This window comes from Girardinichthys multiradiatus, chromosome 19 (genome assembly GCF_021462225.1).
Source record: "Girardinichthys multiradiatus isolate DD_20200921_A chromosome 19, DD_fGirMul_XY1, whole genome shotgun sequence".
NCBI lineage: Eukaryota > Metazoa > Chordata > Actinopteri > Cyprinodontiformes > Goodeidae > Girardinichthys > Girardinichthys multiradiatus.
In genome coordinates this window covers 31802309-31830181 of record NC_061811.1, presented here as the reverse complement: position 1 = coordinate 31830181, position 27873 = coordinate 31802309, and the positions used below count along the sequence as shown (strand labels likewise).

Below are 27873 nucleotides of genomic sequence, written 5' to 3'. Positions count from 1 at the left end.
TGTCTTCAGGCTGCAGCTTATTCACTGTTAAAGATCCAGTCTATGCATCCTTTTTCTGTGCTGGAAATGTCTCCTTATTGAAGCCTTGTTCATACTCGTGAGGGCTGTATGCTGTAGTAAGAACTATTTGCTTCATGTTCTGTGCCGGCAGCTGCTGGTACCAGTACATCTGTCTATATGCACTTTGTGTGACTGCACTCCATTGTGGCATTGTCATCCTGATATTTCCACAGCATAGGTGTCTGGTTTACTGGATCACTCCCATCAACACAACCTGTGTGTGAAATACAGACGTGACTTTTAATGTTTTCTTGTTTTCCTTTTTACATTCTTCAGTAATATCTAAAAAGTGACTCAAAGTTATCAAAAAGCACAAACATGTAGCTCCATTTAAATCCAAGTTTAAAAAATAGATTAAATGGGTATTTTTTTATTTACCTGACATGCACAGCAGAAATACTGATAATGTGAAGAAGCTGTGTTTAAGCATGATGACTTCCATGTTTTATAGCGTTATCAATGTTGTTCAGTTGTTATGAGCTGCAGGTGGGAGAGTCATGTGATGTTCACTGGGTGACAGGATTTTGTGGCTTTTTAAAACTTTTTAGTCTATTGGTTGATAGCCCTAAGAACATTGGTTCTGGGGGGCCCCCTACAGTCACAGAACTAAACTATTTCACATGCAATGTGTACAAAAAAATAGAAAGTATTAATCTTTTAATCACCAAAAAAATAATTTTGTAATTTAAGATGTTCTATTTAAAATTTTATAATGTTTAGATTTGTTTTTACCATTGCTTGCCAAATTTCTTCAAAACATAAATCCATCCATTTATTGACACCCACTTCTACCATACAAGGTCGCAGGGGAGCTGCTGCCTATCTCCAGTGCTCTACGGGTGATATGCAGGGTACACCCTGGACAGGTCGCCAGTCTATCGCAGGGCAACACACAAACAACCACGCACACACTCATTCATACACCTAAGGGCCATTTAGAGTGACCAATTAACCCAACAGTCATGTTTTTGGACTGTGGGAGGAAGCCAGAGCACCTAGAGGTGCATATGCCTGGGGAGAACATACAAACTCCATGCAAAAAGAGCCCCAGTTGGGAGTCAAACCGAGGATCTTCTTGATGCAATGCAGCAGTGCCACCAACTGTGCCACCATGCAGCCCTCTTTGAAACATTTTTGGATAATTAATTATGCTTTAACCACTTGAACCTTGTAAACTAAAAAGAAAAATCTATTGAGTCTTTGAAAAGAGTTCCTTTCAGCTCGAAGGTTTTGTAAAGAAATTGAGTGAATCAGTCCTTTTTTACTCGGCCTCTGAAGCAATATCATTTAAAAGGGTCATTCAACATCTGTTTTAAGCTCTTCTTTAAACCATAATCTGTTATTTTAAGATATGCTCACATTCTATAAAACTGTGTACAATATAACCAGACTATATATCAGTTCTAACATTTAATAGAATTAACTTGCTTTGCAAAATATTTAGGCACAGATCACAGCTGTATTTTAGAGTTATATGCATTAAGAAGCATCAAGAAGAATACTGTTGTATCACTTTACTTATTTAACTTTAAAGAGATTGGCTTTTACAAAATCAAGGTTTAGAGATTTTTAGCTCTGATTAAAGCTGTGTTGCAGGTTTAGCCAGCAGGTGGCGTGCTTATCTTCTTCGGATCAGTGTGTTTTTTATTTGAATGAGCAGTAGCTGCAGTCAGGAACAGAAAGGTCTTATGGGAAGTTTTATGCCATTGAGCAATGTTGTGAGCCCAACAACGAATGTAAAGATGCAAATTAGAAGAAGCTGGAGGAAGCAACAAGCTAATATTCCGACTGGAGCACTCTCGAGTCAAATGCAAATACAGAAAAGAGGGCGTCAGAATCAGAGTTTCAACAAATATATTAACTGAGTTGTGTCATTTTTTATAAGCAAGCTTTTGTAACACTGGCAACTCTCGGTGTTCTGTGTGTTTATAACTATTTGAGTGTATGTCTGCATCATTATTTCAACTGGTTTCTTGAATTTCTATACCTTTTTGCACATAATTTTCCTCATGTGTTCAGTACTAATTCCTTGTACAATAGCACTTTATTACATATAAATTAATTTATGGCCTATTTTGTTTTTAATTCTTTGAATGTGGATTGCCTTCGTGTTACAATGTTTTGCAAAACTGAAGTATTGAATTTAAAACCTGTTTTAATTCATGCTAATTTTGCCTTCATGTATTTATTTTATGTCTTCTTACTTACATGCATTCATTCAGCATGCTTTACATGAGCGATTCCCAAAGCTAGGTTCACTTTCCCTCTATGATATGAGTTGAAACACACGTCCCAAGGTCAGTCAGTCATTTTTCTTCCGCTTCTTCCGTACTGGGCCGCGGGGAAGCTGGTGCCTATCTTCAGCAGTCTATGGGCGAGAGGTAGGATACACCCTGGGCAGGTCGCCAGTCCATCGCAGGTCAACACACAAACAACCATGCACACACTCATTCACACACCTAAGGGCAATTTAGAGAGACAAATTAACCTAACAGTACTGCCTTTGGACTGTGGGCAACGGTGCTACCAACTGCGCCACCGTGCAGCCCATGTCCTGAGGTGATCAGTGGAATTCAACTTGAAGTTCAAAAGACTGCAACAAGACATGAAATCAGTTATCAAGAATTAGCTATTTGAGTTTAAGCCCTATTATAGTATTTTCATAAAATCACCTCAAACTGCTCCTGATCTTAATCTAGATGCCTGTTGCATCTTCATGCATATTCAATACAATAATCTTGTGGTCAGAATGTCAACATGCATATTTGAGATTTGTGATTTTACTGCATTTATTCATTCATCTTCTATACCACTTCTTTCATAGTGGGTTACGGGGAAGCTGGTGCCTATCTCCAGCAGTACACCCTGGACAGGTCTTCAGTCCATCGCAGGGCAACACAAAGATACAGATTTTACTTTTTGTTGTATTTGATATAATTTGATAACGTGTCAGAATGGATTCTACATTTTTATGTTGTAATTTAATTTAAAAGCGCTTTTTAGTGATGGAAGCATCAATAAAATAATATAAATAGCTTAAAATACTATAATGCCCAGTTATGCCTAATGCTGCTAATTTGTACCATGCCTAAATATAGGTCTACAGTTGGTGCACAGATCAAATTAACAATCTCTATTTAACTCCGTGTCTGCTTGACAGCAAAAGCACAAGTAATTCATTTCTTTATCCAATTGTAAACAAATTCTGGCCGTAGGTTCATGTCACCGCTCCCTTCCCCGTTATCTTGTGGCTCAGAAACGTACCTGATTTAAAGTTTGACAACTAACACTTGATCCACATGATGCAACACACAGTTTTTAACCTATTGGCAAGAAAGGTTAAAATGTGTAAAATGTCTTAAAATGGCCTATTTATTGAAGTAGCCTAATCTTATACCAGAAAAGTAACCAAAATCCCCTACTTTTGATTTTAAAATAATTGTATATTTTTACAAAATCATGTATTTTCACTACTTCATGTACTTTAATTTTTTTAGGATGATCACATGGTCTAAGAACTTTTAGGTCCCTTTAAAAGTTCTCTTAAAATAACTTTTAAACAGGAATTTATGACTTCCTGTTTCTTGCTTCATATAAATATGTGACACAGTGATCTATTTTGTTTAGGTGCCACTCCAAATGGGAGAGATAAGAGAGCATGGTATTCAATTAAAGCAGATGCATGTTAATCTTTAGTCAGAAAATGGCAACAAGAATACTGCTTCCCATCTAGAGTCTGCAATATCTACAGTCAGAACAATAATTAAAGATTCAAACTAAAACTGCCAAGCCCTGCTGGATATGGACCCAGGTTTTTCTTGCCACTATGCAAAGTGTGTTGGATAGTAAGTACTTAGTTAAACTGGGACAAGCATAATATCTTTCCATTAATGACAGCCTGCAGCAAAATGCAAACGTTTACTCTATCTGTGGAGAACTTGGAGCAGACTGTCGAGTCACAGCAGATGAGGTGGATTCATTCAGTTAGCAGCTTCTGCCAACATAACTTCAACAAAGTAACATACATGTTGGTTTGGCTGTGAAAACAGTAACATGTTTAACAATAGTCTCTTGAGAAAGTGTAGATTTAAGATTTACTAATATAGCATTGTTTCCCACACATAAAGTATTAACGTTTTCAGTTTAAGTTGATTTACATTGCTAAAATCTGCAAAAATTGAGGGTTCTGTCCAACTGTTACCCTTTTGACACTCTTTTTCTTTTTCTACGAACTTATTGTGATACGGCAGATTTCATCTACAGGTAATGGAACTATTATTGATAATAACTGTCCACAACCTCGCTTAATTTTCAAATGTAGCCTTTTGGCGAAAAATGATCGAGGTGGGTCTGGGGGGAAACAAAGAATATCATTAAGACTGTGTAGAAAAACATGTCATGCCCAGTGGTGGAGAACCAGCAGAAGAGAGAAGCCAGACAAAAATCCTCACTCTGTAAGCTCCAACATTCTGAGATGTTACAGGTGAAGACAAAATCCAGTTTTATTGGAAAAACACTGTGGTGCCAAATAGTGTGGCACCGAGTATTTTATTTCTTATTAGTGAGATCTTAATAAATATACAGAAACTAATGGTTGAATTTATTCTTTATTTTATTTTTTTATTTTAAGCTGTATCTGTTTTAAGCCTTTCTACATATTTTATATTTTAACGTGCGCAGCCAATAAGTGTGAAAAATATGAAAGTTTGTCAAATTTGTTAAAATGAGACCGATTGTCCAATTTCTATTGTTAAACTACTGCAGGTTATGTTCAACAGATCAGCTGTGATTGTATTAAAGATGAATAAGTGAAAATTCTGAAATATTGGGGTTTTTTTGTGTTTTTTTTTAAACATATTTCAGCTGTAACTAAAATATGTTGCATGAAGTGTCTTGTTGTGAGGTTAATGTTGATGTTCAAATGTGGAGATCATTTAAATATATAAACATCTAAAAGCCTCTTTATCCACTGCTGGATGAATATTGTTTCTGTAAAACAAATCCTCTGTTCTGTTTGGTAAATTACAACAATTGTTCTAAATATGGTTTTTAGTAAAAGCAGCAGAATTAAAGTTAACTTTAGTGTGAAGGAATAAACACTCATAAACATGTCAACTTATTTATGAGAATGCTACCAGTTAGGGATTTTGAAAATAGCTAATTTATACCAACAATAGTTATGATCATAAATAACAAGTATTTTACTTCAGTTTTATTACAAAAAAAAAAAAAAATCCAATATTGCAATTTACTTGTGTAATTTACTTTTAGAAATGTTTAAAAAACGAAAGCAGGCTTTGTGTGATGAGAAATAAAACCAGAACTCAGATGCTATAAACATTGATTCTGTTGTTGCTTCACAGATACGGTTTCCTGTTTGTCTGACATGAGTAAAGAAAAACATGTTATCAGAGAAATTGAACAAAAATAAGTTTTTTCATATAAAGAAGGTAAATAGTACAATACAATTCTAAGAACTATAAACATGTCTTTACTTTATAATTTTTTATGACCAGGTGCTTGGTGCCAGGAAAAAACCCAATATAAACAGAACTTTCCACAACATAAATGCACTCAACTTCAACTTTCTGCCCCAGATCACAATAAACATCTGTTGTTTGTTGTTTGTCATATAACAGACATATGTCTTTATATGACAGACATATGTCTTTATATGACATATGTGTCATATAAAGACACATGTTCAATTTTTAGCTTCAGTTGACATATAAATGGAGTCTGTGGCAGCTGTTTGCTTTGAGATCAGCAGTGTGAATGTAGGGGCTGCAGGTGCACTCAGAGAGCCGGAGGTTGCGGTAAAGGTTGAAGGTTACACGTTCGTCGTTTCTCAGCAGAGAGACGGAGTTGCAGGCTGCTCTGTGACCACATCCTGTCTTCTGAAGTTGCTCTCTGCTCCTCTGCAGCTTTCAACTTTCGCTCCGTCTTCCTCCCCAGCAGCTCTGACCTTCTTCTCTGCATAGATGAAAACGCTCACTTCCTGTTCTCTTGTGGCAGACTCATACTGACAATGTTCCACCAACACAGAGAATAGAAACTGTAGGAAGCATTCGTTTTTAATCAAAGAGAAAATAAAAACTTCCAAGAAAGTAAAGCTAAACCAGTGTTGTTTATTCCATTCAATTAGAATATAATCAATAATTAATTAATGAAATGTTAATTAATGGAAAAAATGTAAGATGGAAAAAAAAGTCATTTGGAAAATCTACTTATGACTCAACCCGGCTTATTACATTTACTTACTTACATTTTCCTGAGCTATTTCAAGAATATGCCAAGAAAAAGCATCTGATTTCCCTGAAAAAACACAGATCAGGCAGACACAATCATGTCTGACACTGAATCTCAATAAATGTGGAGAAGTGTGGAAAATGCAGAGAAAAATGGCACATCACTATGCTGAGAATATTTAGTTACACACATTTATTGAGAACAAAATCAAAAATGGAGGAAAAAGCTGAACAAAAACCAGTAATATGAAAAAAAAAGCACTTTTACAGTTTAACACGAGTATATCTAGATATGATGTAGATTTGAGGAAGATTTGGTTAGCTTTAAAATCAATTCAAGCAATCTTTACCGAGCCCTACATACAAAAATGCTTCAAACTATCACAAAATTTAGAATTTAATCATATAGCACATCAAATTAAATCAAACAAATACACATGCAGAAATGGTGTATGCTTTATTCTGCATATTTTATTCACAGAAGCTAGAATAAGACAGTTTCCCCCAAAGATTGTCATTTTGTTCGGGCTTCAGTTCGGCTCTCACTTGTTCTGCTTTCTTGGTGAACTCTGCAAGACAAAACAAAAAAGAAACATACTTCATGCAATAAGCTCATTAATCACTCACTGAAATTAGTCAAAAAGGTTATGTCAAGGACAAAAATCTCTTTAAAGTTTAGGGAAATAATACAAGCTATAGACTTTGTTCAACGTACCTGAAGCTTCCACACCAGAAAGCAGATGAATGCTCCGTAGATGCAGCTCTTCACAATCAGGACACCGTAGGAGAGTTTGGCGTTCTGGGTGATCTTCAAGTATTTCTCTGTGGGGAGTTTAGGAAAAATTAGGGTGTGGAGAATAATGCTTGACTTGTTAACACTAGATTTGACCAAATAATGTTTTTTGAGCACAATGTAAAATAAAGGGATTTATTCACCTCGTGTCATGCCTTTATCGGTTTCAGTTGCTGAAAGACAAAAAAGATAAAACCATGAGACATATTACACTATGACATAAAATCACTTTAGAAGGTTTGTTTTCCTAAAGTAACTTACATGAAATATTTGCTGTTTTGATTTGGTTTTCTTTTCCATCAAAGAATGTGACGAGGCACGAGAATCGATTCTCGGGTTTGAACCATTCCTTTGCAAGGACCCTCAGCCTGCTGGTGATGGTGTAATCTCTTGAAGTTTTATCCTTCTTGGCGGCGGGGTCAGTTGCCACACCATCAGTGATGACCTTTTCATTGAGCTGCCAGGATACACTGACATGATCTGGGTAGAAACCAGAGGCAACACAGACCAGGGTCTTCCACCTTTGCCCGTTTTGGTTCTTTTGGTCTCTGCACTCATAAGATGATGGTTGAAAAATGGTCACATTTGTTGGTGGAGTGACTGATTTTCCTGGTTCTGTTTATGAAAGATGGGATAAAACAATTTCAGCTGCATGACAAAATCTGAAAGTCACTCATCAAATTGCAGTTTTTCAGACATCATTACTTGCTTTCTACATAGAAATAGGTCTTTTAATATTTTATTTTCTGCGATCTTACCAAGAACTGTGAGTTTGGTTCTTTCTCCAAAATAAGCAGGATAAGAGCCAGAGCACAGCACTCATTCACATGTAAAAAACTCACCGCACTCTGAGAACTCCTTTATGTTTAATAAATGATACAGGACCCTGACATGACTGTTGTATTCTTTTGCTTATTTTTTTTATTTTTTTCCCACCATTTTGCAACCTGCACAACTAAACAAATGCTATTTTTTAAAGAAGAATCCACTTTGGCTCTTCACTATTCTTTTTGAGCAAATAGTAAATTTGGCATTAGTTAAAATACTATCTGACTCCTTAACAATGAAAAACTGAGACAATGACAAATTATTTTCTCAGAAACTGTTTCTCACATTTTGATCCAGTCAGGAACCACAGCATTGTTTTTTTAAATCATTTTCTTACCTAAAACAGTGAGTTTGGTGCCTCTGCCAAAGTAAGCAGGATCCAAGTTGTTCACAGTGATAAACAGCTGCAGAAAAAACTTCTGAAAGCTGCGACTGTCTTTGAGCTCTTTTACACATGAACTAACTTTCACCTTATCTGGGTGGTTATTTTAAATGTACACCAAAGCTAACGATTAAAGGTTTTTCTTACAAATTTTTAAACAAATGTTCCTTTATATCTGATCTTTTATAAAGCTGGTATATATCATGAATATATTTGACTTCCTTACCTAAAACAGTGAGTTTAGTTCCAGTTCAAAAGTAAGTTTCAGACTGGTGAGTCACAGTGTTTCACAGAGCTGATAAGACCTGAATGAGAGACTAATACTCTGGGCTTTGAGCCAAATGTTTCGGAGCTGCACAAACCTGACGTTAGAACATAGATAACACCTGTTTTTAGTCACTGAAATCAAATTTTAAAATAAATCCACAGATTTTCACCTGACCCATCTAGTTAATTACAGTAGTTTAAATTATTAACAAGTGAATTCTAATTGTTGCAGATCATTCAACAACAAAATTGTAATGAGGATGGAGGCTTGCTTAGTTTTTGCAAACTTTTCTTACCTAAAACAATGAGTTTAGTTCCAGCTCCAAAGTAAGCCTGTTCGTAGGACCACAGAGACTCTGAACTGCAACAAAAACTCTTCCCCTTGCCTTTCTGTATCCCTGACACTCTAAATACTTCAACGATTCTCTTTTTGCCATTTGAAGACAAACCAATCAGAGATAATTTTCCTATTTGGATGCATCATTGTAAATTCTTTGCAATATTTCTTTAATCTTTAAATGCTCTCTTACCTAAAACTGTTAACTTTGTTCCTCCACCGAAGTAAGCTTCATAACTACCAGTGGCACAGCATATGAGATCAGTCCTTGTAATGGCTTATAATTTAGCTTTTACCTTCCCTTCTTTTATCCTTTTGTAATATTTCAAACCAACAAGTGGATCCTGCTTTCTAACTATTGTGCACCAGCTGAAAATCTTTCAAACGGGAGGTTTTATTCATTGATTTAGGTCACAAAAAACAACTTTGTCTCCTGGCTTTGTTCCATTAGAGACAAACATAATTGAATTAAACCTTCATGGGATTACATAATGATACATCTCTTTCAATTTCTGTGAAAATCATTAGTTTAAACTCAAACTTACCTAAAACAGTTAACTTAGTTCCACTCCCAAAGTAAGCTTCATTAATACCAGAGTCAAAGCGCAGCAGATCAGTGCTCAAAACAAGCCAAGTCGTTGCTTTTACTTCTCTTCTTTGATTTATTGAGGCTTTATATGTTACACGTTTCCTTTTTCTTTAACTCTAAAAATGAAATTTTTACAGCACTTCTGCTTAATTTCAGCTAAATTAAGTGCTGAGTTGGACTTCAAATATAAATACCAGCATAGCTTGTTACTGTCTATGTGATACTGTGGTATCAAAGCTGGTAAATCTGTTTCACTGGAGTCCATCTCTTACTTACCTAAAACTGTTAGTTTTGTTCCTTTTCCAAAGTAAGCTTCGTTGGCATTGTCACGGTGCAGTAATACTGAACACGAACCTGTTAGCCTCTCAGATTTATGTTTAGGAAGTATTCACAGACTCTTCTGTCACTACTGACCCTTTAAACAAAGTGACATCCATCAAAACTCTGTAATAAAGTTCAATATTTACCTAAAACTGTCAGTTTGGTTCCTCGGCCAAAGTAGGCAGGTTCAGTGTTGGTCACAGTGCTGTGAGTTCAGCTCAATATATCAGAACTTTAAACTTTTACTAAACTGAACATGGGAGAAGTCCAACTTACCCAAAACTGTGAGTTTTGTTCCTTTTCCAAAGTAAGCTTCATTTCCAGTGTCACACTGAACGTCTCCTTGACTAAAAAGTCCAAAAACTTTCCAGAATCTTCTTCTTCAGACATACTCTAATAACACAGATTAGCAGGTAGGGTTAAACATGCAGGATGAGCTTCATAATGTTTAAAGAAGTTGTGATTTATGAAGATGAGAAACACATGATCCAAATGCTCCACATATGAACTCAAACATCTCTTTATAAAACATGTTTCTGATACAGATTCTATATATTAAATCAGTTTTTAATCCCTAGCTGTGCCACCATCCTGCCCACCTGCAGATGATTCATTTTCCTGCTCTCTGAGGCGTTCTGAGATCCACTCAGCCGTCTACATAATGGATGTTAATGGGAGGAGGTTTTTGTACGGCGGCTCTATAGGATTGTATCACCGTGGCCCCCTGTCCCCACGATGAAAAAGCATCACACAAAAACCTGGTGCTTCTGTCTCTCCCCCCTCTCTGCCTCCCCCAGCCAGCCTCTCCATATCTCAGCCTCCATCTCTGTGTGTCTCTGTGGGAGCAGCTGTGGAGGTCGGGCTGACTGACGGCTGTAGCTGGCTGCTGCTATTTCTGTGACAGCTAAGAAAAGAAGGCAGAACAGAGAGGAGGAAACTGCTGTTTGTTTTTGTTAGTTTGGAGCCACTGGCAGGAAGTGACATCTCTGCTGGTCACGGCTCTTCAGCCAATCAGTCAGCAGAGAGAACAGAGGTCCACGGTGAGTTATTTAATGTTGTGATGTTCCTTTGAATGACTCTATCTTTCTAACTTTCAGAATAGGATGATTCTAAGTTTCGAAAATTTGAGGAAAAGATGTTAAAATATGAACTGCAGAGTATCTTAACACAAGCCCAAAGATCATTCCATTCACTTAAGTCATTCTTCCCTCTTAAACTCTTCAAGTAGATTTTCTTAAACATTCTGTACGTAGTCACTACTTTCTAAAGACCAACCATAAGAAAAAGATACAGCTTACCGATCAGAACCAGTCCAAAATGGTACAGGGCCCGAGGCAGAATGTGATGAGTTAACCCACTTCTACTTAAGACCATCGCTCAGCAGAAACACAACTTACCTATAGTGTCCGTGTTTTATTATTTTAACATTAACATAACTTGTTATATAGTTAACAAGTGAGCACATATTGTATTATTTTAGTAACAGGATGTTTACCTTCCATGAAGACCCAGTTTTGTCTCATCACTCCACAGAATATTTTCCCAGAATCCCTGTGGTCCTTAAGATGTTATTTGGTAAATGTAACACGGCCCTATGTACTTATTAGTCAGAAGTGGTCTTCAACTTGGAACTTTGCTATGGATGCCATTTGGGCCTAGTCTCCGTATTGTTCTGTTATGAACACTGACCTTAGCTGGGGCAAGAGAGAGGCTTGCGATGCCTAGGATGTCGTTTTGGTTTTGTGACCTCCTAGATGAGTAGTTGATGAGTTCTTGGTTGTATGTTTTCACTAATTGTGCATAATAACATTCATAATGGCTTACTGGATTCCCAAAGTCTGCAAAATGGATTGTGACCCTTTTCCAAACTGATCTGTTGTTGAGTTTTCCTAGATTAGGGCATGGTGAGCTACTTCCTCTTTAGATGTCTGGATTCTACAAATGTTAGTTCAATTATATTATATAATATAATTATTTAATTATATTATTTAGCAAGAGGACATTACTTATCCTTATAAAGTAAATTGCTTGTGAATGTTGCTGTTTTTCCTTGATATTCCCCCACTCTTTTCCTTTTTCATCACCCCCTCTTGTCTTTTTGGTGTGGTTGTTTTGCAGGTTTTGCACCCTGTCCACATGCCTGAGCCAAATGTGGTCTATTGTGCCTTCAATTCAATAAATCAATAAAATCAATTATGCTATTATCCATTTTCCTCTTTTTGTAGATCCAACCTGCCCTGACACTGCAAAGTAACCAGACCCACCAAACCGTTTGGACAACATGGCAGGACAGGATAAATAATAAATATAAAAATAATAATAATAATAAACATGTATGGTAGACACAGCAACTGCATTTGTTTTATCATACCAACATATCTAAATGTATTCTTCCATGAATCCTCTAGAGGTCAGTGTGTGATTACCTCTTCAACATGATATAATTGCTGCTACTTTGTCAGAAAATACAAAAATGGAATGAATTTTAGAATGAAGGCCTACGTAAGGCTGAAGGTAGACTCAGATGACACACTGCGTAAGGCAGTGTTTTTGTATGGGGCTAAGAAGGCTAAGACAGCAAACACCTGCTGCCTAATCTGAACAGATCAGCTTTGTGGTGTTTTAGAATTGTATACAAAAGAAATACCAGCATTAATATATGTGCTTTTACTTTTAGGGTTAAACACACTATGTACTTTCATTTACACATTACAAGTTTGTTGCACACCTTTTTTCTTGTCTTAACTAAGTCCTGCTGAGTGTCCGCTGGAGTTCCTATGTTTGATTTCCTCCCACTAATCTGTTTTTACTTATATCTCTCCAGGTTGTTGTTCAGATGCAGAGGCTCTATGAATCATTGTGCTCTTCTCGAAGCACAGTAATACATGGCTGAGTCTCCAGCCTGCACTCGGTGAATCTGCAGAGTGGAGTTCAGAACCGTCGGTCGCAACATGGTGTACTTGGACTTGTTGAAAGGAGCTTCAGTGTCCCATGTGTCTTTACCAAGAGAATATGTGACTAACTCTGGTTCCCCTGTGCTTTTTTGTTTATACCAGTACATGTAATAATGCTGATCGTTGTCTTGCTCACACTTTAAAGTTACAGACAGATCTTTTTCATGGCTGATTGCAAAGGGAGGCTGGTGGACTTCAACACAGATCAAGGAAGCTGGAAAGAAGCAAATAAAAATAAAAAAACATGTTATCATACATGTGCATATTACAGGATACAATGAAAGCAATGACAGTAAAATCTTACACGAGACAATCAGAACTACAACACAAAATATAATCATCCTCATGGTGAATTTAAAATGATCTCTTCAATACAAATGAGCAACTGAGCTTGTAACGTTTGGTGCTTCTCATAAAAACTCCAACCCATCCTGATTGTCTGTAATCTCATAGGCTGATGCAGTCTTTTCTTTGCAGCAAATGTCCCCTAGTGGACTCTGAAAGGCAACTGCATGCTGTTCTTTTGCAATTCCACCTCCAAATGATGTCTCGTAGGAAACTGTAGCCTATCACATTTTAGACATCATAAGTCTTTGGTGCTTACATGAATTGACTTTGTATACAAATGCTTCTACTAAGTAACATTACTAAATAAGTGTGCTGATAAAGAATAATAAATAATAAATCAAATTAACTTTCTATCCACAATTTTTTTATACCTGCTCAATCCTTATAGGTTCACAGTGGGGCTGGTGTCCTTTTCGAGTAGTCAAACGGTACTCGAACATTTTCACAGTTTGTAACGTTACAAACACCATCTTCAGTATATTTATTGGGGTTCTATAAGATCTACACGAAGTACCACATCATTGTGAAGAGGAAGGACAATGACACGTGGTTTGGATGTCTAGAGTTAGTTTTTCTTTAAACATACGTAGGGCTGAAAAATACCATTTTGGTCTCATCTGACCAGAGGATCTTCTTCCACATTGCTCTGTTCCTTGTGGTCCCATAATGGCCAGATTTGGTAAATGCATGACTAATAGTTGTGAACCGTTTCCCCCACCTGAGCGGTGAATCTTTGCAGCTTCTCCAGAGTTACCATAGTCCTCTTCACTGGTTCTCTGATTAATGCTTTGATTTTCACCCTGTTTATTTTCAGCCAAATATGTTGCAATTCCCAGGGAGGTTTGCAGTTTGGCCCTTTCGATTGTCTGATGATGATTAGTGCTCTGTAACAATGATTGGATATTGTTTTCTAAACCAGTTATTTCTGAAACATCTCCACCCTTTTATCCCTTACCTGTCTGCTGTAATGACCTTCATGTTCCTGTTTGTTCACTAATGTTCTCTAGCAAACCTCTGAGGCTTCTACTGAACAGTTGCATTCACACTGAGATTAAGTGACACATAGGTCAACTCTATTTCATAATTGGGTGACTTCCAAAGGCCATTGCTTGCATTGGATGTTATGTAGGGGCTTCTGTGTAAGGGGGGTTAAATACAAATGCATTCCAGATTTTTCTGGTTTTTAAATGTAAAGAATTTTGATTACCTATAAGCATCCATTTCCGTCCATTTCACAATCATGAGCTTCTTGCATTGATCTATCACATAAAATCCCACAAAAAACTGTGATCAGGACATGTTTAAAACTTCTCACCAGTCGATCCAAAATGCTGCTGCAAACATTGTAACAAGAGTAATAACTGTTCTTTACATCAGCCATTTTAACAGTACACATCATTTCACACAGATAGGAAGCTTGTATTGAACAAGATCCCTCATACCTCAAAGATACAACTTCACAGTCACATGCTGTTCACCATTATCCCAACAGAATGCTTTGCTCGATTACAGAACAAAACTATGTGGCATTTTCCTTCCTCTTTACAACTATGTACTACTTTGGGTGGTTCTGTCACATAAATTAATAATAAAACACATTGAATAGGGTTACCATGAAAAAAACCTGGAAAACTGTGCCATGTTGCTTTTGTCGTTTTCCTAGAATGAATGACAATGAGAAATGATTTTGTTTTTTTAGACTTATAATGCTTCATAAATTAAAGTTATTCAATGATATCTCTCTGAATCACACGCTTTATGTTTGGTTTGCCACATCACATCTTAATTATAACATTTTACCCATCAGTACTTTGTTTTTTTGATTTATTGACTGAATGCACACTCATACGAGAATTTAAAAAAAAAAGCCATTTTGCTGCTTTTGTCAACTCTGGACAACTTGAAATCCAAGCTGAACTGGACGTGTGGTTCTTAAACTGGGTCCAGGTAGAACATCAAACAGTTCAAGCTGTGCGAAAACCTTCATCCAAACAACACTTTCTCACTAGCCTTCAACAATAATACTGGCCTGTACATGCGGCCTCTTTCGGGGAGCGGCAGGACTTCAATCCATAAGGATTTGTGTACCCATAGTGACTGTTGTTCCCATATGCCTACAAATCATTGACAAGACCCTTTGCAGTCATTATGAGATGATCCCTCACTTTCTTTATTCTTCTAAACCCATATGGATGGGTTTAGAAGGATGCACCTTTTAAACCCATCCTTATGAGATACAGGAGCTCAAGGCTGAGGGTGTTTGATGGTTGGATTATTGCCTTAACTTTAAAATAATCACATGAGCAGTGGTCACCATCTTACCAAGCCTTTTTGCTGATGTTCTTGTTGCTCATCCCAATAGTGTGCAGATCAACTGCAGGGGACAAGGAGTCATTGACAGCTCATTGGTTCTGCCCATGCAGAAGGAGAGGCTGGAAAGAAAGAGCCTGCATTATTTCGGGAGTTTGGGTTAAAATTAGTTTCCATTGCAATTAGGTTACCATTAAAACAAAGGAGGCACATTTTGAGCAGAGGATGAAATACATATTTCCCCCACTGCACATCCATTTGATCTAATTTAAACAATGCTATATCCCCATGTGTTTTTACTGTGGGTTGCCTGTGTAGACCTAACAAGCCACAGCTCCTTCCGGCACGTCTCTGACATAAACATGCTATTTGTATGACAGTGTGGTTTGTCTGCATCACTGTGTCCCGCGGCACAGTAGTAGGTGCTGCTGTCATTCAGAAACAGCTCAGATATATGAAGATAGAAGCGATTTGTGGCTTGATCGATAGACGACTGAAAGTGTCCGACAGTCTTCTGATACTCTCTGATAAGAAACTCAATCTGATCTCCATGGTGACGATACCAGTACATGGTTAAATGATTCATGTAACCTGTTCTCAGCGTGCATTCAAATGTCACGTTGTCTCCTTGGTGAGAAATATGATCTGCAGACTGGAGAATCTCAACAGTGAGACCTGCAAAAGATTAAATATTTCATGTTAGTGCAAACCAAACATTTGAATGAAATATAGTTCGAAGTGTGACATGTAACTTTAATGAAAATAAATTCTATGATCTCTACATGTAGTGGGAATCTTATCACGGACGTTTTTCTGGGTGTTGCAGCACACACCTAAGTGTAAAAGCAGGAACAGATAAAAAACTGCGATCAGCATGTTGTCTGAGGAGGAATCTTCAACTGAGTGACAGAGCTCCACTTTGTTCAGCAGAAAGAGAAGGAGAAGGTCACATGATATTGTCACATCAGTCAATGAGTTCATACTGAGCATATATGTTTACCTAAGGAGGTCTAAAAATATGCACATCTTACAGATTTCTGCTGTTTTTGCTTCTTGTCACACTTACAGGTTCGACAAAGGCTGAACTATAAGAAACAAGAGGGAAGGACATCTTTCAGCCCACTGGTGAATTCATCCACCTCCTGGTGCTGCACCAGTAATGGTTCACTCCCTTAGCAGAAAAAAGAAAAGTATCATTTGTAATTTGCAAATGATAGGTTTGTAATGTTTACCAAATGTGTGCACCTATATTAGCTAACTGTCCAACAAAATTACAAAAACTGTAAGAAAATTCAAATGTGTCTGTGAAAAAAAGTTTGAAATAATTCCTAACACTGAGAAAAGGCTGGAGGACCATCCACACACTCCAAACCTTTTTATTTTTAAGCCACTCAGAAGTGGACCTGCTGGTGTGCTTTGGGTCAGAATCCTGGTGTATAGCCCAAGTGAGTCTGAGCAACAGCTCAAAAACTGAAGGCCTGACATTCTCCCCCCCTGATTTTCTGCAAGAGAGTAGAATTCATCCATCAATTACACCAAGGTGTCCAAGTCCTAAAGCTACCAGGCACTCACAAATCATCACACTACCTCCATCGTGTTTATATGTATCATGATCCAACGGGGTTTGTGCTTTTTTCACTTGTGATCATTTTTAGGTTGTTATTGTGAGTAAGGTCTTAATTATAAGGCCATAATTCTTTTTTCTGTGCTGTTCATTATTGTTGTTTAGGTCTTGTCATACCAGTTAATTCCATTGTTTTTAGTTTCTTTCTTATTTCTTGTGTTCTCTTCTCTGTGTGTTTTGGTTCATTCTCCCTTGTTAGTGCTAGGCTTTTGCCCTTTTGATTTATAGATCACTCTGTGTTCTGTGTTTATGAGTCTCCTTTCCTCAGTTTTCCCATCTCTGTATTCTCTCCCAGCTTCTCTGAATATCCCTGGCTATGCTCACCTGATTTCCCTGTTACTAATTACACCCCCTAGTAATTAAGCTCCTTGCTTTCCATTGTTCATCGTTGGTTTCTTCCATTACAATTGACCCGGTGCAGTTGTCTGTATTCCTCATTAATAATTTTTTCACTCCATCTTCCTGCTCCTGGTTGTCTTGCATTGTGGTCAAACTAAACAACAAAAATGATGGTGTGATTTGTTTTTATCAGAAATGTTGTTAGTTTATGTTAGATCTAACAGGATGCATATCTTTCTTTTTCTTATTGTTGAATCATAAACACAGACCTAAGTGAGGCCTGTGGTGCTTTATGGTGTTTATTTCGTGGTCTCCAGACTTTTAGATGCCAATGATTTGTTTCTCATCTGTTTTTGAGTTTCCTTTGTTGCTTTTTAAATTTGTTTTGCCTACTTCATGTTGACAGATAGGTTTCCTATTAACTGGTTTCTTGATTCTACAGTTCTGGCAGTAATCAAACCTGGAAGTGGCTGGTGAACCTGAACCAAAAAGTGTTTTAATCAATTAAATTCATAATTTCATAAGGTTAGCAATTACTTTTTCATATAAAGCCAGATTGGTTTTGATAGCTTTTTTTACGTGATTAAGTGAAATAATTATTTTAAAACTGTTTTTGTTTTTACTCAGGTTTTCTTGGTCCAAACTAAGATTGGACTACATTTTATTTCATGATTTGAAAATGTAATTCAAAAGGAAATGCAAAACAGAGATAAACTGTAATGGGGAAAATACTTTTTCGCAGCACTTTAAGTTCAGTATCTTCAGCCTTTGGTGTTCTTTATAGGTCTCCTAATTACATAGAGAGCTATATAATCTGCTATATAATCTGAACCAAATGGAGAAAGAAAAAGGTTTACTATCTCCATAAACAATTATAAATCACAACGGTCTGCAATGACAATCCATCTGTAATGTAAATAGTTATTTTTTACTTTAATCTCATTACATTTATCATCTTTTATATGTGTGCCTTTAGGTTTTAATGACTAAGTATTCTATGATTAGTGAGGCCTTGTGTTTACTTAGTAAATATTATTATTAATATTATTTGTATTTGTATTATTATACCTTCATTTAACCAGGAAGTTTCTTCATACTCATAGTCGTCATCTTCCGCTTGTCCAGGACCAGGTCGCGGTGGCCGCAGTCTCAGCAGAGACACCCAGACTTCCCTCTCCCCAGACACCTCCTTCAGCTCCTATGGGGGAGGCCAGAGGCGTTCCCTGACCAGCCGAGAGACATGGTCCTCCAACGTGTCCTGGGCCATTCCCTAGGTCTCCTCCTGGTGGGATTTGAGTGGAAAACTTCTCTGGGGAGGTGTCCAGGGGGCATCTAGAACAGACGATTGAGCCACCTCAGCAGGCTTCTCTCAGTTTGGAGGAGCAGGGGGCTCTAGTCCAAGCCCCACCTGGATGGCCGAGCTCCTCATCCTATCTTTATGGGAGTGTCTGGACACCCTGAGGAAGCTCATTTTAGCTGCTTGTCTCCAGGATCTCGATCTTTCGGTCATGACCCAAAGTTCATGCGCATAGGTGAGGGTAGGAATGTACACCTTTTGGCTCAGCTCTCTCTTCACCACAACGGAGTGGAGCAGCATCCTGATTACTGTGGCAGCCACACCGCTTTATCTGTCAATCTCCCTCTCCATTCCCCACTCACTCATGAACAAGACCCCAAGATACCCGAACTCCTCCACTTGAGCCACATTTTTCCAATTGAAAGTCATTGCCCCGGACTTGGAGGAGCTGATCCATGGCTGCAAGCCGCCCCAGTGCATGAGGTAGGTTTTGGCTAGAGTGAGCCAGCAGAGCCACTTCAGAGAGGAAATACACCGGTCCCCAAATCAGACCCCCTCAGGCCCTTCGCTGCACTGAGAATTTCTGTCCATGAAAGTTATGAGCAGAACCCGTTACAAAGTGCAGCCCAGCTGGAGTCCAACATGCACCAGGAACAGGTTCAATCCCTGCAATGCGATGAAACTCCTGCTCCGCTTGTTCAGAAACCGGGTAGTCCCTAATTAAGGATCCTGGACTCCGTAGTCCTCGAGCGCCCCCCGCAGGACATAGTGTTACTTTAAACGACAAAAAATAAAAAACCTTTTAAAGAAAAGTGCAACATTTAAGGAGCAGGGGAATTTTTTTCTGTAAGTTTAACAGCACATGATTAACTGGAACCCCAGTGAAATATGTTACAAGCTGAATTATCAACAAGTCATTTCAAAACAGAGAAGAAACTTGCTAATCTTAGTTTACAACTTCACCAAACTACTCCTGGGGTAAACAATGTGAGCAGGAACATGAGCTTGCTAAAGACAGAATCTGTATGTGTTGAGTCAGATTTATCTTCTAAAGATTTGATAAAGCTATGCATGTTTTAGGGGATTTTCAGGAAATTCTTCTGGTGCAGCATACTGAGGCTGCAAAAAACCTCAGCTGGGACCAGATATATGTTGCCGTCAAGAAACGCAGACAGTATAAACTGCAGCATCCTGAATTTCTTTGCTGAGTTAGTTGTAATACTGAAGAAATTTAGGGTTTTATTCTACTGCTATGTAAAACATTCATTTAATTTCCCTTTCGGATTAATAAAGTATTTTTGAATTGGATTGAACTACAGAGCTATAAAATATACAAAAGAGAGTGATTTCATTAACTTTGACTGGTTTCAGCTGTTAACACACCATGATTACAATAGACTCCAAAATTCTGGCCTGTATTTTATCAGGAACAGCCCTACATGTTGGACCTCTTCTCCTTCTGTGATTTTGTCCTTTTGCATCATGCAGGTATACCTTTCTAGTAAAAATATACTTGACTATTTACGTTGTTATAACTAGTGCTTTGACCTTTGAAAGTAATAACTTCCATAATGAAGAAAAACGACACACTGAGTTGGAGGTTAAGTTTTTAAAAGAGGGGCCATACAGTCTTGATTAGCATAACATAATCAACAGATGATGTATGTTGCAACCACCAACTAGACATAAGCATCAGCTTAAATGCACAAAAGCTTTCAAAAAAATGATGACTTTGTTGCTATATATGCACAAGTGACTTAAGGATGTGAAAATGAATCTAACACTATTGCAATTCTATTCTAAGAAATGCACAAACGCAACTGAAAAACACTCTACCTATGTATACAGTTTTGGAGGTAGGTATAAAAGACACCTGTCCACACACTCAATCAAACAAACTCCAACCTCTCCACCATGGCCAAGACCAGAGAACTGTGTAAGGACATCAGGGATACAATCGTAGAACTGCACAAGGCTGGGATGGGCTACAGGAAAATAGCCAAGCAGCTTGGTGAGAAGACAACAGCTGTTGGCGCAATTATAAGAAAATGGAAGAAGTTCAAGATGACGGTCAATCTCCTTCGATCTGGGGCTCCATGAAAGATCTCACCTCGTGGGGCTTCACTTATCATGAGGAAGGTGAGGGATCAGCCCAGAACTACATGGCAGAACCTAGTCAATGACCTGAAGAGAGCTGGGACCACTGTCTCAAAGAAGACCATTAGTAACACACTGCGCCGCCATGGATTAAGATCCAGCAGCGCGCGTAAGGTCCCCCTGTTCAAGTCAGCACATGTCCAGGCCCGTCTGAAATTTGCCAATAATCAATTTGATGATCCAGAGGAGGAACAGGAGGAAGTCATGTGGTCTGATGGGACAAAAACAGAGCTTTTTGGTCGAAACTCCACTCGCGGTGTTTGGAGGAAGAAGAAGGATGAGTAAAACCCCAAGAACACCATCGCTACCGTGAAGCATGGAGGTGGAAACATCATTCTTTGGGGATGCTTTTCTGCAAAGGAGACAGGACGACTGCACTCTATTGGTGGGAGGATGGATGGGGCCATGTATCAGGAGATCTTAGCCAACAACCTCCTTCCCTCAGCAAGGGCATTGAAGATGGGTCGTGGCTGGATCTCCCAGCATGACAAAGACCTGAAACACACAGCCAGGGAAACTAAGGAGTGGCCCCGCAAGAAGTTTCTCAAGGTCTTGCAGTAGCCTAGCCAGTCTCCAGACCTGAACCCAATCAAAAATCTTTGGAGAGAGCTGAAAGTCCATATTGCCCAGAGACAGCCCCGAAACCTGAAGGATCTGGAGAAGATCTGTATGGAGGAGTGGCCCAAAATCCCTGCTTCAGTGTGTGCAATCTGTAATTGCAAACAAAGGTTTCTGTACCAAATATTATGTTTTGTTTTTCTGACATATCAAATAATTATGTCATGCAATAAAATGCTAATTAATTACTTAAAAATCACACAATGTGATTTTCTGGATTTTTGTTTTAGATTCCGTCACTCACAGTTGAAGAGCACCTATGATAAAAATTAAAGACTTCTACATGCTTTGCAAGTGGAAAAACCTGCAAAATTGGCAGCGCATCAAATACTTGTTCTCCCCACTGTATGTATGTATTTAACACTGTAGCATACACAGTTGACCACCACCTACTGCCACAGATGTATTTGGACATATTGAAGAATCCAATGAGCACCATAACTCAGAAACAATGTATATTGCACAAATGAATTATACCAACACATCAACACAAGCACTGTTCATATGTAGCACCAAGGGGAGAATAATTACATCATTCTCATGCTACACTATGCAGATGCTCTGTCTAAACTTTAAAATATCGAACAGTCGGAGCAACTCCATCAGACCTAATTTTAATTTGGATAATAATATGACCACTTGAGGCATTGGCATTGAAAATTTATATCTAGACACATTTTTAAATACCCCTGCATCTATGGCAAGATGAAAAATAGTCTGATAAGAACTTAAAGCAACTCCAAATTGAAAAAATAATATAAGTAATAGCATAAGATAAAACACTGCTTAAAAAATAAAGGGAACACTTAAACAACACAATATAACTCCAAGTAAATCAAACTTCTGTGAAATCAAACTGTCCACTTAGGAAGCAACACTGATTGACAATCAATTTCACATGATGTTGTTCAAATGAAATAGACAACAGGGGGAAATCTTTGGCGATTAGCAAGAAACACTCAATAAAGGAGTGGTTCTGCAGGTGGGGACCACAGACCACTTCTCAGTACCTATGCTTTCTGGCTGATGTTTTGGTCACTTTTGAATGTTGGTGGTGCTTTCACACTCGTGGTAGCATGAGACGGACTCTACAACCCACACAAGTGGCTCAGGTAGTGCAGCTCTTCCAGGATGGCACATCAATGCGAGCTGTGGCAAGAAGGTTTGCTGTGTCTGTCAGCGTAGTGTCCAGAGCCTGGAGGCGCTACCAGGAGACAGACCAGTACACCAGGAGACGTGGAGGAGGCCGTAGGAGGGCAACAACCCAGCAGCAGGACCCCTACCTCCACCTTTGTGCAAGGAGGAACAGGAGGAGCACTGCCAGAGCCCTGCAAAATGACCTCCAGCAGGCCACAAATGTGCATGTGTCTGCACAAACGGTTAGAAACCGACTCCATGAGGATGGTATGAGGGCCCGACGTCCACAAATGGGGGTTGTGCTCACAGCCCAACACCGTGCAGGACGCTTGGCATTTGCCAGAGAACATCAGGATTGGCAAATTCGCCACTGGCACCCTGTGGTCTTCACAGATGAAAGCAGGTTCACACGGAGCACATGTGACAGATGTGACAGAGTCTGGAGACACAGTGGAGAGCGATCTGCTGCCTGCAACATCCTTCAGCATGACCGGTTTGGCAGTGGGTCAGTAATGGTGTGGGGTGGCATTTCTTTCCATGTGCTCGCCAGAGGTAGCCTGACTACCATTAGGAACCGAGATGAGATCCTCAGACCCCTTGTGAGACCACATGATGGTGCGGTTGGCCCTGGGTTCCTCCTAATGCAGGACAATGCTAGACCTCATGTGGCTGGAGTTTGTCAGCAGTTACTGCAAGATGAAGACATTGAAGCTATGGACTGGCCCGTCCGTTCCCCAGACCTGAATCCGATTGAGCACATCTGGGACATCATGTCTCGCTCCATCCACCAACGTCATATTGCACCACAGACTGTCCAGGAGTTAGTCCAGGTCTGGGAGGAGATCCCTCGGGAGACCATCCACCGTCTCATCAGGAGCATGCCCAGGCGTTGTAGGAGGTCATACAGACACATGGAGGCCACACACAATACTGAGCCTCATTTTGACTTATTTTAAGGACGTTACATCAAAGTTGGATCAGCCTCTAGTGTGTTTTTCCACTTTAATTTTGTGTGTGACTCCAAATCCAGGCCTCCATTGGTTAATAAATTTGATTTCCATTGATGATTTTTGTGTGATTTTGTTGTCAGCACATTCAACTTTGTACAGAACAAAGTATTCAATGAGAATATTTCATTCATTCAGATCTAAGATGTGTTATTTGAGTGTTGCCTTTATTCTTTTTTTTAACAGTGTATAAAAAGGACAGTGGTGTCAGTGTTTAGAAAATTACATTCCTTTAAACTGCTATAAAATGTAGAGATCTTTTAAAGGCAAGATGTTGCGCAAAACCCGTCTTCACAACCCTACTTTTACCCCATATGAAAATACACCCACCTTCAATTTGGATTGATGAATCTATCCAGGATGGATGGGCAGGCATGTTGATCACCTTTGCAAAAATGTAGGTCAACTTCAACACCATAGTTATTTCAGTAGCCATGACCAGGCAGTCGAAATGCCATAAAAATAAGAACATCAAGTATTATATTACAATAAAGGCAAACAAATTAAATAAAAAGAGCATTGATGTAAAAATTACAAATATAGCAAATATACGTGAGTGTATTGTGAGAAATCGGTACTCGCTACAAAAAGGCAACCCACCCTTAAGATTATTAACGTGTCAGAATAAAAAGGGTAGGACTTTTAGTCATGAGGTTTCAGTAAACCACATCACTGTGTACTGCCAGCGCAGAAATACACAGCAGAGTCTGAAGCAGTGACACTGTTAATGCTCAGACCTCCTGTTTGGGTGTTTGTTCTTGTCATCTTGAAGCTACTTTCAAAGGGCTTCTCAAAAACAGCTTCACTCCCAACGTAGTTATATCCTATTAGATTCATCATACCAGTTTCTGTTTGTTGGTACCAGAGCATTACATTTAGGCTGCTATCATTGTGACTGCAGTGAAAATCCACTTTATCTGCGATGTTGACTATTTTCGGATCAGATGGTTGAAATTTCACACTCTTAGCCTGGTCTGTGGGTAAAACAGATTAATTGTTAGGTTCAATAGCAAATATGTACATTTTAAGGAAATAGTAAATCAAAATTGTTTTTTCCTTGATACTTTCAATGCATCATGACCTACACCGAGGCAAGATGAGAAGAAATAGGATCATCGTTAGCGGCATCCTGCGATTTTTTGCAGCTGCTCCGGTCAGGATCTGTAAAAAGACACAGCTTCATGCGCAAACACACCTCCTGCACTGGAGAAATGAGAAGGGTTTTTAGTGAGGGAGTGGCATTAAACCACATCACTGTGTGCTGGCAGCACAGAAATAAACAGCCGAGTGGGACGGATTTGTTTTGAGTATCTTCAAAGCTCCTTCAACGATGTTTTTTCTTGTCAGCTTATATTCCTTTTCAAACTCACCCTCATAGCTCTGAGAGTTTTCATATCCGTATCCAATGAGGGTCATTGAGTTAGTGTCCCTTGTATGCTGATACCAAAGCATTATTATAAGAGAGCTATCATCATGGCTGCAGGTTATTTCAACTTCACTGTTCTCCTCCACTATGAGGGGAGAAGACTGGTGAAAATTTGCAGCGTTTACCTGGTCTGCAGAAAAATAAGCAAAAAGAAAACAGAGGGTCAAAGCAGAATTTGCAATAAACATTAATATTCATCCACTTGGATTTGAAATCTTACATGAAAACCAGATGAAGAGGAAGCCAAAGGTCTGTGTAGGTGAAGACATTGTGAAGCAATGATATGAAAGAAAGAACTGCAGAATAAAAAAGGAGGGCAAATCATCAAATCATTAACACACCCGTTTGATGGAGGCTGCATGTCATGTACTTTGGCTCCACCTGTTGATTACATAAGCACAGGACAGTGTCATCAACCACTTACGCAATTGATTGTTCCTAAAGGACCAATGCAATATATAATTGATTGGAAAAACAATGCTGAGAAACAAAATATTATTTATATCCATTTTATTCTGGATTTTTATTGCACTGCAAAAGTGAATTTTAAATGGTACAAAATATTAGCAATTAAAATTATTTAAGTTAGTTTTAATGTTCAATATTGGGTAAAATCTAATGTTAACTATTTTTCAGCAATTTAGTTTTTCTGGTAACAAATCCTACATGAACATTTTAGAATTTAATAAGAGATGATGTTGCTAATTTCATGACTTTGCTATGTTTAGAAAGTATTCAAATCTTCAACATCAAAAAAGTAACTAATGATAAATTTAACAGTTTTTTTTTTTAGGTATTTATTGATATTCTGATATGGAAGAAGGGGTCATCCCTACTGTTCCCGATGAGTAGCAGGTGCTGCACTCACAGGTAGCTCAATTCTTGTGCAGAGGTCCCTCCCAGATACCGTCAGATTTTTACCACCAGTTAGCACATTGGAGATGAATCATGGTTGAAGCACTGCTTGCTGCTGGCTGATCACGTCTTGACGTAAAAAGTGTTTTCTTTGTCTAAAATAAATCACTGCATTTTCTCTTACACATTGTGTAACTAGACTAGCTACCTTGTCTTAACTGTACTCTCAAAAATCCAGAAGGGAGGGGGAATTGAAACCTGAACCCAAAGACTGGTGGAAGCCATTGATGAGAAAATATACACAGGTCTTCTGCCTGTCGTATACATAAAAATATAAATGTCACGTACTTGAAAAGATCAAGCCTTGTAAAAGTTCAGGCCAAAATCAGTGAAGAAAATTTGGTAACGACATCATTTAGCGACTTCTAGTGACATTGAGAGCCAGTAACCACTTTCCTTACTTGGTAACGCTGGAACTTACTAAAAACAATGAACTGTCAAATTACTTGTGATTGATAAAGTTTATATGTTGCAGCAAAAATGTATATTTATATCCACCTGCAACTGGTTTAAAGACAGCGGTAATGGTAGAGTCTCCGTTTGACAGCTAGCAAACAGAGTTTCATAACACCGAGACAGTTGTTGCCAATGAATAGCACATCTTAGCTGTGGCTGTCTCCTGCTGCCATAAAACTTGTTTTTGTGGATTTATAATGCAGTGATGAAACTATACATTTTAATCAGGTGTGTCTGGAGTTGTTCAATCTGAAACTCTAGGGTTTAAATGAGTATGGAGCAAGGTTTGTGAGGATTGAGACATTTTAAACTATATCTCATTGTTTTTGTGCAAACATTTTGCACCTAAACCTGATTTATAAAACATTAATTGACAAATAGTGCTTATTAACACAATATAAGTCAGATTAGCTACAAGCTATCTAATTCTTTGAAATGGTTTATATTTTAAAACTAAAATTATCCTACATTTTGTTACAATTTGACTCATTCTGTTGAGTAAGTACTGTAAGGCTTGGAATGTAATGGAAGGGCCATCTTTAAATTTTAGGTCAAGTAGTTTGTTTTTATGGTGTATTATTGAGGTAAAAACCGTAAGAGATGCAGATACGATCTTTTCTACCATGTGGTTTTGTCTTTAATCCAAACATTAACACAAAAGGCAGGTGTCAGAACAATCAGCATCCTCTCTGCTGTGTGTTTTTGTCACAGTTCTTGGGTCTGTCGCTGCACTGTGTGACTGGCAGCACACAGATACACAGCCTCATCTTTCTCCTGAACATTGGATATAGTCAGAGACCACTGCTTATTTGTTTGCACTGCCTCAAAGCCAGATGTAAAGTCTGTCTCAAAGCGTGCAGTGCCAGCTAGCAAATACACAATTAGCTGAATCTCTCTTCCTCCAAGCTGTCTGTACCAGTACAGATAGTTATAATCTGTGTCGTTCTGGTAGCAGTGTATTTCTGCACGACCACTGGAAATACTGGAGATGTATCTGGGCCATTGACTGATCAGAACAGATTCACAGACACCTGGAAAAAAAGTAGAAAACATAAAGACATATCTGCAATCAGAACCTGTACATCAATGCTTAGTTAACTGCTTGTTGAATTCATTAATTTATGACAATAAATTAAATGAAATTGTCATAATTGTATCGTCATAATGCATTCAATTATGACGATAAAACCTGTGAAAATAATTGTAAAATGTAAAAATACATGTACTGGGTTTACCTGCAATCCAAAATATGAAATATGCCAATGCGGTGATGCCTGGATTCATTTTGTCCTCAGAGAGTAAAAAGGTTTAACTGCACAGAACCAAAAAGATCGCGTCTGTCAGGAGGAAGTGATGTCACTTCTAAAACTAAAGCTGTAAAGAAGCTCATTTGTGATTCTGTTGTGTTGAGGCGTATTGGTCTGGAAATATCCCACCCATTTCTCAAGCGCCTTTACGTT

At 38.4% G+C, this 27873-nt stretch overlaps 1 gene segment (V, D, J or C); it reads right to left on the bottom strand.

The window, feature by feature from the left end:
* Window positions 1–6484: 6484 nt before the first annotated feature.
* Window positions 6485–27780, bottom strand: LOC124855269. The segment is given in 7 exon segments: window positions 6485–6877; window positions 7024–7130; window positions 7245–7274; window positions 7363–7716; window positions 8267–8333; window positions 27146–27444; window positions 27649–27780. Coding segments are annotated over 7 exon segments (933 nt in total).
* Window positions 27781–27873: the final 93 nt, after the last annotated feature.